Below are 16,763 nucleotides of genomic sequence, written 5' to 3' on the forward strand. Positions count from 1 at the left end.
GTGGAATATTGCGTTAGGGTACCAGCCCTCCCGTGTGAACATGGGACCCAACGGGTCCCACTTAGTCTAGTATTGAACTGTCTTCTAAAGGGCCTGTCCCACTGTACGAGGTAATTCAATAGTTCTCCCGTGTTTTCCCCCGATTCAAATTCGGAGAATGTCCGTAGCGGGTCCGTAGGAGTTCGTGAATATCTCATAGCGGCTCGTACGAGTAAAAAGTAACAATTATTTTCATCACGAGTATTTTTTTACTTGTGGACATTTTTTGCAGTATTGAAAAAACATAAAGTGTTTACCGGATTTCCCCGAGTACCTACCGTTAGCATTACTAGCCGCTACGAGATATCCATGAGCTACGGACGCGATACGGACATTCCCCGATTTCGAATCAAGGGAAACCTCGGGAGAACTCTTGAATTACCTCGTACAGTGGGACAGGGCCTTAACTAGAATATTAGCTTTAAGGCTTATAAGTTTTAATTTAACAGTAAGGCAATTAATTTCAGTTCTGACATACGATTTATATTATGTTCAGTCATTAAAACATAAATTGTTTTTTTTATTTAAGGTTCAACAGCAACTGGATGGACTAAGTGCAGCCCATCAAGAAGCAATTTTTAGCTGTTTAAAAGTGAGAAAAGAGGAGCTCAGATGGGCATTAATTGAGAAAACCAATAGTGTGACATCTGCTCAACTACAGGATTTTGATTGGCAGCTAAAGGTATTGCAATAAACGGGCTGTGCCTATTGGGTTACTGTACGATCATTTTTTTTAAAGCAAAGGTTCCTTCCCAATAATATTGCTGCATTAATGTTTGGGTTGATATGGCATGCAATCAGGTCCTTTGGCCCAACATGTCTGCCACGCATTAGTTACACTTATATTAATTACATTTTGGACCCCACTGACCTTGGCCTTCAATACAATAAGGCTTTCATGCTCATCTAAACACCACTTGAATGTTGTGACAGTACATGCCTCCACCTTACACCATGAGATGCAATCCAGATATCAACTTCCCTTATGTGAGGGATAAAAATTTCATCAAATCCCGTCTGAATTTTCTATCTCTTAACTTAAAAATGTGTCCCCTGTTTGCAGGCACTTATGCAAAGGGGAAATGTTTTTTTTTTTACTATCTACCATTTCTATGCTGCTCATAATTTTAGAATTCTCAGTGAGAATTCCCCTCTGCCTTGGGAAACAAACCCAGCCACTCCAGTCTCTCCTCATCACTGAAAGACATGACAAATCTCCTCTGCAATCCACCAGTGCAATTGCATCCTTCCTTTGCTGGGGTGAGCAGCACTGCACACAGTACTCCCGCCATGTCCTACCTGTAGACAACCTCATGTTACAGCTGATAATGTGGATGATGAAGGCAAGTATCCTGTACGTCATCTTCACCAACTTATCCATTTTTGCTTTTGCCTTTCGGGATCCTTGGACTTGTACACCCAGGTTCTTCTTCTGTTCCTCAATACTGAAACCCTTCCATTCATTTTGTGTATCCTAGCCTTGTTGGTCCTTAGACTTTTCAGGATTAAATTTGATCGTGCTTTCCTATGACCATTTTATGAACTAATAAATTATTTTCTGCAACTGAAGGCTACCCTCCCTACGATCAACTATAAACCTGGTCATCATAAGTCCTTCATCTGCATCCAGATTTTAAATATATATACATAGAAACATCGAAAAAAATGTCACACAGAGAGTGGTGAATCTCTGGAACTCTCTGCCACAGAGGGTAGTTGAGGCCAGTTCATTAGCTATATTTAAGAGGGAGTTAGATGTGGCCCTTGTGGCTAAAGGGCATCAGGGGGTATGGAGAGAAGGCAGGTACAGGATACTGAGTTGGATGATCAGCCATGATCATATTGAATGGCGGTGCAGGCTCGAAGGGCCGAATGGCCTACTCCTGCACCTAATTTCTATGTTTCTATGAGTGTGAGGGATGGTGATTTGGGCAGATACCATAGTGGCATTTAAGAAACTTGTGGATAGGGATGTGTATATGTTAGGAATGGAGGGATATGGATTATGTGCAGACAGATATGATTTGGCCTTGGCATCCTGTTCGGTACAGACATTGTGGGCTGAAGAACTTTGAAGGTGAGGATATAATTTTAATTATGAGATAATGGGAGCTGAAAACATTCATGTTAAAGATTGAAAGGTGCCAGCTGCACTGCTTAGATTTTATATCCTGAATGCACCCACAGGATATTTGTAACAGAATATGATTTTTCTATTTTGAATTTGCAACAATGTGCCTTAGTTCAGAACTCAATGAGCTATGCACCAGAGGGTTGATAATTGCAATCATAATTGACTGATCTTCATGAAAGGCATGGTAAACTATTATTGTCTGCAAAAAATAAATTGCTTGGGATTGAAGTGTATATTTGAAAAAAAAAATTGTCATCAATTGAACATATTCCTGAAGAAAACTTCAGATCAAATATTTATCTCATTTCAATTGACTTTAGTGGATTTGAATACAATCAAAAGCAACTTTTCTACTCGTGTATTGAGGTATTACGTTTTAATCTAATGTAACATAATAATGAAGTTTTGTGTTTATTTCACATCAAAACAATTACAAGGTCATTCCATTAACAGTTCATTAATCAACAACTCTGTAACTGAATAAACTAAAAGTTCTATTTTCACAAGAAAATGTTTGTCCTTTAAACTGCTGGATCCCTGCCTAAATAGTCATTTTTTCCAAAGCAGCTCTAGTACTGAGCCATTAGTATTAGAAGATGCTGGTGGATGTGTTGTATGCAGAATTTAAAGTCAGCTTGTATACTTTTGAGTACTTCGAAAATGTACAAACTATATTTAATCCATTGAATTCAATCAAAAGGAAAGCTAAATGTATATTTAATGCAGTGCTTGTTTGTATTACAGTTACCTCTTTCAAGTGATAAGATTGCTTTTCTTCAAACACCACTGCTGAACCTTGACCTCAATGTCAAGGAAAATGGAGTATTAAAACCTGTCACCATTGAGATGGACAAAGAAGAGCTGCAAACACTAATTCACTCCCTGGAGGCAGCAAATAAGGTAGTTTTAAAGTATTTGTCTCTGCACATGTATTTTGCTGACTATGTTTTGTAATTGGTCCCAGTGTACTAATTTTCTGAATGTAGAATTTCAGTTGAACTTTGAAGGTGCACAAATGTAATATTTCATACCCAGTGCTCAATTTTATGTGATTGCATTGTAAAATGGGAAACAATATTTTCATAAATCCACCGTACAAATGTGAGCGCGATGACAAGGTCTACTTGACATGACGACAATGCGCTACCATAACAAAACTGGCAATTAATCAACATCCACTGTTTCTTGAAGAATCGCGTGAAATAACCTGTTTATTGCCTAGCCCTAGAATGACCAAGCAGTCTTGAACACGCATTTAGAAATTAGGATCAGAGAGCAGGATCCATCATTTATCTAAACAACAAAAATACTTTAAATTGAATGATTAAATTTGACACATTGCACTTTGTCTTTTCATCTAAGTCAATAGACAATAGACATTAGGTGCAGGAGTAGGCCATTTGGCCCTTCGTGCCAGCACCGCCATTCAATGTGATCATAGCTGATCGTCCCCAATCAGTACCGCGTTCCTGCCTTCTCCCCATATCCCCTGACTCTGCTATTTTTAAGAGCCCTATCTAGCTCTCTCTTGAAAGCATCCAGAGAACCTGCCTCCACCGCCCTCTGAGGCAGAGAATTCCATACTCACCACTCTCTGTGAGAAAAAGTGTTTCCCCGTCTCCGTTCTAAATGGCTTACTCCTTATTCTTAAACTGTGGCTCCTGGTTCTGGACTCCCCCAACATCAGGAAATGTTTCCTGCCTCTTGCGTGTCCAAACCCTTAACAATCTTATATGTTTCAATGAGATATCCTCTCATCCTTCTAAACTCCAGAGTGTACATGCCCAGCTGCTCCATTCTCTTAGCATATGACAATCCCGCCATCCCGGGAATTAACCTTGCAAACCTACGTTGCACTCCCTCAATAGCAAGAATGTCCTTCCTCAAATTAGGGGACCAAAACTGCACACAATATTCCAGGTGTGGTCTCACTAGGGCTCTGTACAACTGCAGAAGGACCTCTTTGCTCCTATATTCGATTCCTCTTGTTATAAAGGCCAACATGCCATTTGTTTTCTTCACTGCCTGCTGTACCTGCATGCTTACTTTCATAGACTGATGTACAAGGACGCCCAGATCCTGTTGTACTTCCTCTTTTCCCATTTTGACTCCATTTAGATAGTAATCTGCCTTCCTGTTTTTGTTACCAAAGTGGATAACCTTACATTAATCCCCATTAAACTTCATCTGCCATGCATCTGCCCACTCCCCCAACCTGTCCAAGTCACCCAGCATTCTCATAGCATCCTCCTCACAGTTCACACTGCCACCCAGCTCTGTGTCATCTGCAAATTTGCTAATGTTACTTTGAATCCCTTCATCCAAATCATTGATGTATATTGTAAGTAGCTGCGGTCCCAGCAACTAGCCTTGCGGTACCCCACTAGTCACTGCCTGCCATTCTGAAAGGGGCTCGTTAATCTCTACGCTTTGTGTCCTGTCTGCCAACCACTTCTCTATCCATGTCAGCACTCTAACCCCAATACCATGTGCCCTAATTTTGCCCACTAATCTCCTATGTGGGACCTAATCAAATTGTTTCTGAAAGTCCAGATACACTACATCCACTGGCTCTCCCTTGTCCATTTTCCTAGTTACATCTTCAAAAAATTCCAGAAGATTAATCAAGCATGATTTCCCCTTCGTAAATCCATGCTGACTCGGACCGATCCTGTTACTGTTATCCAAATGTTCAGCTATCCCATCTTTTATAATTGACTCCAGCATCTTCCCCACCACCGATGTCAGGCTAACTGGGCTATAATTCCCTGTTTTCTCTCCCGCCTTTCTTAAAAAGTGGGATAACATTAGCTACCCTCCAATCCACAGGAACTGATCCTCAGTCGATAGAATATTGGAAAATTATCACCAATGCATCCACAATTTCTAGAGCCACTTCCTTAAGGTCCCTGGGATGCAGACCATCAGGCCCTGGGGATTTTTCAGCCTTCAGTCCCATCAGTCTATCCAACACCATTTCCTGCATAATGTGGATCTCCTTCAGTTCCTCCGTCACCTCAGATCCTCTGGCCACTACTATATCAGGAAGATTGTTTGTGTCCTCCTTAGTGAAGACAGATCCAAAGTACCTGTTCAACTCATCTGCCATTTCCTTGTTCCCCATAATAAATTCACCTTTTTCGTTCTTCAAGGGTCCAACTTTGGTCTTAACTATTTTCTTCCTCTTCACATACCTAAAGAAGCTTTTACTATCCTGCTTTATATTCTTGGCTAGCTTACCTTCGTACCTCATCTTTTCTCCCCGTATTGTCTTTTTGGTTATCTTCTGTTGTTCTTTAAACATTACCCAATCCTCTTGCTTCATCTCATCTTTGCTATGTTGTACTTCTTCGCTTTAATTTTTATACTGTTCCTGATTGAAAAATGTCCACGAGAGCCCCGAGTACCGACAAGTGGCCATTACCGTAAATCTGCAAGTTTGAATCGGGGCAAACTTGGGAGAGCTCTTGGAATGAACTCGTACCGTGGGACAGGGCTTTAAATCTTGTTACATAATGCAAAAAAAAAGGATGTTTAACATCAGTTGGAATCTGAGAAGTTTGGTGTAAATCGTGCTTTAGAAAACTATGACAGGTGGAGCGTTATGTTGTGTCCTTGACAACTTTACATTCTCAGCTTCTCTTACTTGCACATTGCATTGAATAGTTCTCATGGTTTATGTTATAACATTGAAACGAAGCATTGTAGAAAATGTTTCCTTTTCTTCCACCATTTTAATCTACAAAAACATGGACATCAGTCATGCTCTGGGATGTACAATAGCTTTACTTGAAGTCTTTGAATGGGGAAATGCTGAGCTCTTTTTGTTCGACAGTCCGAGTTTAAATGCCAAGAATTCAAAACAATTTTTGAAGTTTAGCTGTGTAATAATATTACGTCATACATTGTTATTCATTTATAAACTGTTCACCAATTTATGGTGAGGTCAAGAGAGGTTGTGCATTACAAATCACTAAGTTGTCTGATGATTTGAACCTTTCCTTTGACAAACTTGTGAAGATTGCGGCTCTCTATCAACTTTCCTATGTGTTTTAAGAAATTTGCTGCCTTTGCTTGTTAGTGGCCAATACTTTTCTTTAGGGGGATAGATTGCAACTTGCTAGTGAGTGTTTAATTTAGTGATTGGAAGAAAGTTTCAGCCTAATTAGAGTAATGAGGTTGTACAGCATAGAAACAGGCCCTTTGCCCCACCGTGTCTATGCTGACCATCATGCCAATCTACACTGAACCCACAAGCGTGTGTTATATGCCTGCTCATTCAGATACTTGTTCAGTTGAGTCTTAAGTATTGTTACTGTTCCTGCATTAGCTTATAATCGTAGAATTTGAAATTGGAGTCTCTCGAACATTGTTTTATTACACTACAAAATAAGGCACACAGACTCACGTATCCACATATGCACTCGCAAACAACGAGTATACAGCAAAGAACACTCCCGGGTGGTGACCTATTGTCGATCTCCTGGCAGCCTTCACGATATGGTCCTTTATGGCTTTCTCATCCATTAAGACTGTGCCACCCCCTCATGTGAGCCAATCATTAACCCATCCAATCAGGCCGTGCCACACGTGGCCTGTTGTGCACCCTGTTTCTGCACTACTTGAGGTAGGGGGCATAGGTTGATTGACAGTAGAGGGAATCTCAACATTTTTTAAACGTTAATAACTCTTATTTTTTCATCGATGGGGGAAAAATCCTCTTGTCCTGCCCAGTGGAGGGGGACTCTGAGTAAGATGGCCAAAAATCACAGCCGTAAATGGTAGTGTTTTTTTCTCAAATCAATATGTAGTGCAACAGGAAGTGGTCAAGATGACACCTTTAGTAATATAGGTAAATAGCTAACACCGTTCAGATGAAAGGTCATCATCTGTTTCTATATCAGCTTGTTGAAATTATACATTTGAATTTATACAGCTGCCATTTAAAAAAAAAAAGAATTGTGAATGTTTTAGAACTGGTTGTTGTCTTTTTTAAATGTTGCTAAATAAAGATTGAAACGGACAAATCTTGAGATATGAATATGTTAAAAATATAGTAATATTGTAAAATTCCATATTATAAAATATTTCTGAGGAAATTGGAGCATACGCAGATGAAATTTGTTTTCATGGGTCACCGTTTACTACGTAGTAATTATGGCTTGGCGTGTAAAAAACCTTTCCATATTGTGTAAGGTATCCAATAGGAATTTGTAATAGCTTAAATTCTTCACAGTTCAAGTGATTTTTATTGATTCTATTGGGGTAGCTGACAAACAGCTCAGCCTTGGGAGGGTTTGTTGAATCGTTGACAGCAATGGTTTAGTTTCCATATTAAACTAAGCAAGAACAGCTGTCAGCTTCATTGAGTAATGATGGTGATTATCAAGAGTCAAGAGAGTCAAGTGTTTTATTGTCATGTGTCCCAGATAGAACAATGAAATTCTTACTTGCTGCAGCGCAACAGAATATGCAAACATAGTATATACACATACATCCTCAAAAAATAAACAAAACAATGCAACAATAATAATAATAATAGTCTATTGTAGTTCAGAGCCTTTATGAGGTTGTCGTGTTTAATAGCCTGGTGGATGTAGGGAAGAAGCTGTTCCTCAACCTGGACATTACAGTTCTCAGGCTCCTGTACCTTCTTCCCGATGGCAGCGGTGAAATGAGTGTGAGGCCAGGATGGTGTGGGTCTCTGATCAGGCAGTGACTCTGATAAATCCCTTTGATGGTGGGGAGGTCCAAGCCGGTGATGGACTGGGCAGTGGTCACAACTTTTTGCAGTCTTTTCCGCTCCCAGGCGTTCAAGTTGCCCAACAGGACAATGATGCAACCAGTCAGTATGCTCTCTACTGTAGAAGTTTAAGAGAATCCTCTTTGACATACCGAATCTCCATAATCTTCTCATGAAGTAGAGGTGCTGATGTGCTTTCTTTATAATTGCTTCAGTGTGCTGGGTCCAGGAAGGATCTTCGGAAATATGCACGCCCAGGAATTTGAAGTGTTTGACTCTCCACCATCGTCCCATTGATATAAACAGGATTGTGGGTCCTCATCCTTCCTCTTCCAAAGTCCAAAATCAGTTCTTTGGTTTTACTGATATTTTTTATTTTATTTTATTATTTATTTCGAACAGAATAAATGATTAAAAAGCAAGTGTGAAACGGCATACAAAAAACAAAACAAAAATATTTATAACGTTTCATAAACAATATCTATAAATAAATGAAATCATATGTGTCCGAAAAGGAGCAGGTAGAAGCCAAAGCGTATTAATTCCCACCCCTTATTCAATTGCTTGTAATTATCTTATACAAATTTAGCAGCTATATGTACACCATATGTACACCAACCACTATATGTACACCAAATTATTTACATTTGAACACTAATCAAATATTTACCAAGCCATACAAAAAAGAAAAAAAGAAAAATAAAAGAATAAACACTCATATACTATACAGTATCTTAGTCATATTTATAACCCATCACTCTATAATCACCCTTCCCAATACAATCAGTATTACAAATATCCCACTCACAATCACCTATCCTCATCCCAATATCCTTTTAATCAAGTGTTTTTGTACATCTTTTTAAACTGAATATGCTTGTGCTAAGTTTTATCTCCTGTTCCAGACCATTCCACAAATTCACACCACAGATTGCTATGCACATACTTTTAAGAGTAGTTCTGACATTGAGTTTTTTTTAATTATATTGAAAGCCAGGTTGTTGTGCTGGCACCATTTTGTGGTGCGTGGGTCAATTGGTCGATCTCACTTCTATTCACATCGCCATCTGTAATTCTTTGATTAAATTTTTTTTTTTTAAAAAGCTTGGTACCAAGCTCACGGAACTGGGTCTTTGCGCATCCCTCTGCAATTGGATCCTCGACTTCCTCATCCACAGACCACAATCTGTTCGAATTGGCAGAAATAATACACCCTCATTAACAATCAGTACCTGCCTTCTCTCCATCAAGGTTGCGTGATCAGAGGTGAGCATTCAAACCCTGCCACAGTTAACTCCCTAAATATAGCGATGAATGCTACAGCAGAATACCCTGTATTAATTCCATCAGTCTCCAAATAGATTCAACTTGAATGTGCGAGATGAAAATTAATATTCCATTACATCTCCTTTTTAAAGTTATCTATTACACATTTATTTCTATTGCCCGTTGTTTTGGACTTCCCTAATGTTCAGGAACAATCTTCTGTTTCATCAGTATTTCAGTTGGAAAATTGGGGTTGCTGTTTCTATAACACCCCTCTAAATCTCCTAAATTCTAGCCATCTATATTTTGATAAATATTGAATGAGCTTTCTGATGATATCCTCGCCTTGTCATTGAGAGTCAGCTGTTCTAATTTCACAGATACTGACTGTGTATCCAGAATGCATTAATGCGTACGTGAGTCCCCTCAGTGAGATGGATGCTCAGTGGGAACCCATTCCCTGATGTGTGATGGGGTTGCCGGTGAGATGCAACGTGAGCTTTGGTACAGTCAGAAGAGAGTGGGAATCAGCAATCGGTGAGCCAGATAGTTTGAACTTGAATGTCATCTCTGAAAAGAGCATTAAAGATAAGCAGAGCCATATCCCTGTACTCTTATCTATAACTGGATTTCTAGTGCACGTTGTTTTGGACATTTTTACTGTTCAGGCCAAGATTGTTCTAAAACATCAGAATCCAGTAACTAAAGGGGTTATTTAAACATTTAACACATTTATGTTTTTGAATATTCATCAGTACAGTTCCATAAATTGAATGAGCTTTCTGATGATACCAAAGCCTTGTCTTTGAGAGTCGTTCTGGGTTATCTGTTACTGTTGGACCAGAAGGCATCAATGCTTGTGAGAGGAGTCCAAGGGTATGGGGTAGTCCGCCTATTCCTGATGTGTGATGGTCCGAGAAACCGGAGCCACAAAGTCTGTCTCGGAAGTCTGCTATCAGCAATCGGAGCCAGTTTTGAAGAGGGTCATCTGCAGATGCTGGAAGAATCGAAGGTTACACCCTGTACTCTAAAAACTCAGCGGGTGCTTGCAATTTTATAGAGTGCGAAGGAAATAGGCAAAACAGGATTAGGGCCAAAACTAAAGATTATTTAAACAATTCGGGGGCGGGTTTTAATATTCATCAAGAACAGGGAAAAGGAGGATAGCCAGAAGGCTGGAGGATGGGAGGAGACAGCAGGGGGGCTGAGGAAGGGGAGGAGACAGCAAGGACTAACAAAATTGGGAGAATTCGATGTTCATGCCCCCGGGGTGCACACTCCACAAACGGAATATGAGGTGCTGTTCCTCCAATGGGAATGGAGCTACTGGCTGCGGCTGGGCCATAATTCCAGAGCCTCGGCTGCAGGAGCAAATCTGCGTGGAAGTCCCGATGAGGTTGAGATCGGCCACCTCATCTGGCCTAGGCACCACATTTCTTGGAGGGGGTGGTGATGGGGAGCAGGTGTAGGGGCTTCAAGTGCACATTTGTAATTTTGTCCGAATTAAAGGAGGTGCTAGACCACTAGTTGTCGGAAAATCGGTAGTGGACCTGCAACTATATTATGTGATTGGAATATATTCTGGGAAATAGCCAATTTAGCAAAGATAACTGTCTTGTAAATTGCTTGTTCTCTCAGTTTTGAATCAGTAGTATCTAAAGCAGTTGTTTTAATCAGTAAGACTTTGAATAAGATAAAATGTTGGACGGCTTTATTGACCTTCCTTCAGGAGGATATAAAGGGTAGAATGATTTATACTATAAACCTTGGAAAGGGTTACCATCAAGGTCCAAACCTGTGAAGATCATTCATTACAAAAGGACTTTCTTCAGGTTTATTTCCAAGAAATTAATAATGAAAACATCTCCGATGGAGAAAAAAAGCAAATTTATGTCAGATCATGAAATTTCTTGTAATGTTTTTCATGAAATTTCACAAAATGTGAAATACCTCTATGTCCAATACTTTTATTACTACAGAGATTCGTAAATTTGCTGTGACCTCACAAGCGAAAATCACTTCAAATCAAATTAATGTACTTTTTGGAGCTCTTAACCTTTCTAGGTGTAGTGGAGTTAATGTACATTTGAAATAAGCATTTAATATTGGCAGTCATTTTTATGGTGTAGAAAAATCATAGAAAAAATACTGGGTAAACAGAACGTGGAGGTCTTGTAATTTCAATCTCAAATTAATTTGGTACAGAATGATCTATTTGGCAAGGGTATACAAATATTTATGCTGCAAAAATGGAACAGAATTAACATTAATTGTTTGCCAGAACAGAAAATATGAAAAGTTTATATTGCACTTGATAATATTTTTGACTTACGATCTTCAGGAGATGTATGACACTGACCCAGGGTGAATTGCTTTCAGATTTTTATTACTGTACCTGGGGTCCCTGCAAGTTCAATCCTGTCACGAACCAGTATGGGATTCAATTTTACAATGTAAATTGACAACCCATCATTTAATAGGTACCAAGTGAAATCTAGATGGCTGAGGGTGAGATTGTGCGTCACCAGGCACAAACCATATCATCAGCCAGCTTCACTAAAATGTTTCAGCAATTGATTCAAAAGTTCATTCATCAGCTTTTGTGGTATACAAATACATTAAAATATAATGAATATGGCCAAAAGTAACACATCCTTCTCACCGTGAACGATGAGTTAGCTTCCTAAACAGAAAAAACTATAATGGTTCCTTAATATGTTTGACTTTAGACTATAGAGATTTAGACTTTACAGAAACAGCGCGGAAACAGACCTTTCGGCTAACACTATCTTACACGCTAGGGATCATTTACAATTTTACTGAAGCCCATTAACCTACAAACTTGCATGTTTTTGGAATGTGGGAGGAAACTGAGCGCCCGGGGAAAGCCCATGCAGTTACAGGGAAAACATAAAACTCCGTACAGGTAGCAACCATAGACAGGATCGAACCAGGGTCTCTGGCGGAACAAGGTAGCAACCTTACTGCTGCACCACTGTGCCACCCTGTTTACAGTAAGTTAAGTTAACTTAGAAATTGCTTGATATACACTTGGTTAAATTTATGAAATTCTCTCTTGACAGGTCGTTCTACAAATAAAGTGACTGGACTTGGCCATTAGCATCAATGGAAACTGAGAGCAACTTGAACTTTGTGCTGATACTGAAGTGAAGAAGATTAAAGTTTGTAAAATGTTACGTTATCAAGCCTGGAGAACTCCCAATATCTTGATGAAAACCTGTTTTGTCTTTTAAAGTGCTTGTTAACTTTATGAAACTCGGTAGAGTTAAGTATGGCCAGTATTTTGCACGAATTGGCGATAATTATAGCGTTGTACTGTAAAGCTATATTTGCAACTAAAGTTTGTGCTTTATTTCCTGACTGAGCTTTAGCTGGTTTATATATTCTTTGCCAAACTCACGAAAGACACAAGAAGAAACTATCACTGAAACAATCTGAGATTGTGCTCATCATTTATTGTTTTGAAGAGGAATTTGAGTCTGATGTGAAACTGAAAATACTGGAATTTTTGCAGGACCTGATTTTGTTGGGGGTTTTTTTGCACGAATTGACCCAATTTACACAACTGAATGTCGAATGATTAGCTTTTGAGATGGGAAAGAAAATTGGGAAAAATATCCAGAAGAAGACCATATTGTTTATTCATTCAATATTCCAATTTATAAGATATTTGACCTACTCATTAATGCATTTTCAGCTATTTGTTCCATTATATTTGTTATGCATGTTTGCAAATTGCTTTAAATATTCCAGTCTAATTTTGAAATAAAGACTTGGATTTTCCTGGTAAATGGTGGTTCCTTGAAATGCAGTGTCAGAATTACGTCTTTCTGGGATCATCCAGCCGTTAAGCTCTTGGGTTCTGTGGCACATTAAATCTGAAACAAAGTCCAGCAAACCTGCTGGTTGCAGAGAAGAAAGCTAAAGGCAAGATGCATTTTTACATGTTTTGTTCAACGTTTTAATTACTTTAAGAATTTTTGATAAATGAAAATGTAATAAATTGTTTCAATTCTGTACTTTTTGGATTGCTTTTCTAACGCTTAGAACTAACAGTCAAAACTTCCATAGTGGAGCTATAGTACTTCATTTAAGGCTTTGTTGCTCTGTAGGCTGTTCTATAGATGTCCAGGGTACCAAAAGATTTGTCTTTCGGGCTGGATAAATTCAGCTGTGGTGACTGTGGAAAGTGATTCCAGGCAAAATAAATTTGAGATTAAAAAATCAAGTCTGCAATTTATCCCATCAGATAAAGCATGGAAATAAGTTTAATTTGACACTTAATTCACTTTCATATCTTCAGTATTAAAAAAGTTATGGCCATTTTCATACTCGGAAATTAGCATCTTGTTCCCTATTGTTTTTCCATTCACTCAAAAGCTGTGATCGAGGACAGTCAAAAACCCATAACTTTCTTAAAAATTAAGAGAACTGACTGAAATATTCAGTTATTATAGATTGAAGCATTCTGAAACAAATATGAAACAATCTTACTTGGATGACCAGAAATTAAAGCATGTAATTAGTTAGTTACCTAATTGTAGCTAATTACAAAATTCAATTACTAAATCTAAGCATCTATCCATTTCTTAAGAAAAGAATATTTTTAAATAGCCTAAGTGTCCAAATAACATTCACACACAAATTCACAATGTAACATGGTTTTTAAATCTCATTGTCATGAATTTATAGGCCAAATAGAAGGAATTTTGTGTTTAATTCCCGTAAATTAATGGCCATTTAAATCATCTTGCGAGTGAGATTTTGTGGAACGCAATCGTTTGGAACGTTGCGGTTGCGGTGAATTTAAACTCCATATCGGCATATTTACATAATCATATTTTTGCCGATGAAATTTTGATTAAAGTAATCCCAAGAAGCAAGTTTATATGTAAAATACACGACTTACCTTATGTTTTGTCCCGTACGTGAGATCCGTCCCGTTGACGGTGTTAATAGATTTTTATTTTACTCCAGCAATTAAATTGTCCCGTGTTTATAAAAAAAAAATTCAGAGAACGGCAGTCAGAATGATTTTTCAGCATCCGGTAGTAGCCCGATAAAATATATCTCGGACAGTCAGGAGAAAACGGCATTTTAATCCCGCCCCCCCCCCCCCCCCCCCCCCCCCTCAAAGGCGCCAAAGTCGCGCACACAGCCAGTGACAGAACTGCAGCGCCGCTGAAGGTAAGTTTTGTAACATACCTACTAAGTCCTAATTAGAATTTGTCTATTGTAATTGTAGAGAGACTCAACTGCCACTCACAGGTCACTGTAAGGGATGCCTTGTGTCCTCAGCCTGAGAAACCATGGTCACCCAAAACGTTGTGCAGTGTAAAGAAAGACAAGAATCTTCAGGGGGTCGGTTATTGATTGATTGAAAGATACAGCATGGAAACAGGCCCTTTGCCCCACTGAGTCCATGCTGACCATTGATCACCCATTGACAATATTCAATGTTATGCTATTTTACAGAATGTACAGCATTTTCATATTATTCACTTTACAGCAATTTACAGTGGCCACTTAACCCACAAATCCGTATGTCTTTTGGCTGGGGGAAGAACCCATTGCCCACGACAGGGAGAATGAGCTAACTCCACACAGACAGCACCTGAGGTCAGGATCGAACCTGGGTCTCTGGCTCTGTGAGACAGCAGCTTTACCAGCTGCTCCTTTTGATAGCTATAAATAATTTTAAAATCTGGATTGGAATTTCCCGAGTTTGTTCAACTTTTTGATGATTGAAAACACCAAATTATATAATGTTTCTCAGAAGAACCTATTAATTGATAAATCCTGTTTCATTGCTTTCCCTGATACAGTATCTGTTGCCTGGTCTTGATGTCTATCATCAATGGGCTAACGTTTAATCTTCAATTGCTGTCCTGAAAGAACCCCTGTGAATAAATAGTCTTTTACCCGGGATATGTGATTCAAGAACTAGTCAAGTCAAGTTTTATTTGTCACGTGCACATAAAGTGCAGTGAAATGAATTTGCCAGCAGCGGTACAATAAAAAAAGAACACAATACACAATAAAAATGTAACATCACATCCACCACAGCACAGGCAAGGGCATTGGTTTAAAGCAGGGCTGTCAAACTACTGGCCCAGGGGATGATTTTGGGGGGGGGGGAAGTAGTTCAGTTACTCCCGTGCAGATACCCCCCCCCCCCCGAGGTACCGCTCACACCTCCCACCTTCACCTCTGGCGGCAGCTCTGCGCACACCCCATGGAGTTTTAACCCCGGCCCAGAGCCAGGAGTGGACTGGGTGAGTGGGGGCGTCGGTGCCGCTTCCAGAGCTGCGGGGATAAATCTCTGGCTAAGACTCCGCTCCGCCACCCAGGTCACTGACCCTCATCTCCCCCGGACCCCGGCTGGAAACAGAGCACCTAGGCCGGCCCGCATTTCAGGGGGGGCGGGGTAAGGGAAATGCTCCCCGGGCATCGCCAAGTTTCCGCTCACTCCGGATGTTGTCGCTGCTTCACTGACACACACTCACACACACACACACACACACACACACACACACACACACACACACACACACTGGCACACACAAGGTTTAATGGGATATGGGCCAAATGTGGATAAATGGGACTAGTTTAGATGGGGCATCTAGATCTGCATGAACAAGTTGGGATGAAGGGCCTGTTTCCATGCTGTAAGACTATGACACACTGTAGAAAGGGTGCAATTGCTCTGGAGAGGATCCAGGGGCAATTTATGAAGATGTTGGCAGGGCTGGACATTTTTTTTCACTTTGAAGAAAGATTTGATAACTGGGATTGTATTCTCTGCAGCAACGGAGGTCAAGAAAAAACTTAGTTGATGTGAATAATATGAAAATTGGACCTGTTTTGCTTAACAAAGAGTGTAGGAAGGAACTGCAGATGCTGGTTTAAACTGAAGATAGACACTAAAAACTAGAAAAACTCCACAGGACAGGCAGCATCTCTAGAGAGAAGGAATGGGTGATGTTTCGGGTCGAGACCTTCAGACTGAAGAGGTTTGTCTATATATATGCATAACAGCATGAATTATAATCTGATTTCCATACATGAATATAATCATTCATGTGCTGCACCTGTTGATCAGAGCCTGGCTCTACTGTGGAATGTAATTAGGAATATAATTTAGCCTAACCTTATTCATACCTAATCTAATTTAAAGCATATATGTTGCATTCAAGCGTAAGTTAAAAGACTCGCTACAGTATGCAACAGATTGCACATTTTCAAGCTGAAAAATGCAAAAGCTCCCTACCGTGGGAGGGGGGACACCCCCCTTCTCACACCCTCCACCCTCAGTCGCTACGCTCCCTCGCAATTTCTCACTCTCAACTCTTACCCAATGTTCGCAGCCCTGAATTTAGATAACAAACAACAGTAGATCCAGCACTGATCACTGTAGCTCTAAACTGGCCTCCAATCAGTAAAACAACCCTCCATTACTTTTGACACCATACTCCAAACCAATTTTGAATCCAATTGGTAGCTCACCTTGGATTCCATGTACTCCTACCTACCAGAATAGAATACCATGTGGACCTTGTC

General features: G+C 39.7%; 1 protein-coding gene across 1 annotated transcript in view; it reads left to right on the top strand.

Moving 5' to 3' along the window:
• Positions 1 to 13,222, top strand: part of commd8 (COMM domain containing 8) — a 32,727-nt gene extending 19,505 nt beyond the window's left edge. Inside the window, exons 3-5 of the mRNA XM_055636693.1 lie at positions 569 to 721; positions 2,918 to 3,073; positions 12,266 to 13,222. Coding sequence (XP_055492668.1) covers positions 569 to 721; positions 2,918 to 3,073; positions 12,266 to 12,286 — 330 coding nt within the window. The 3' untranslated portion in view covers positions 12,287 to 13,222. The remainder of the gene's footprint in view (positions 1 to 568; positions 722 to 2,917; positions 3,074 to 12,265) is intronic.
• The last annotated feature ends 3,541 nt before the right edge of the window (positions 13,223 to 16,763 follow it).

The sequence above is a fragment of the Leucoraja erinacea genome, chromosome 1, assembly GCF_028641065.1.
Source record: "Leucoraja erinacea ecotype New England chromosome 1, Leri_hhj_1, whole genome shotgun sequence".
NCBI classification, from domain to species: Eukaryota; Metazoa; Chordata; class Chondrichthyes; order Rajiformes; family Rajidae; genus Leucoraja; species Leucoraja erinaceus.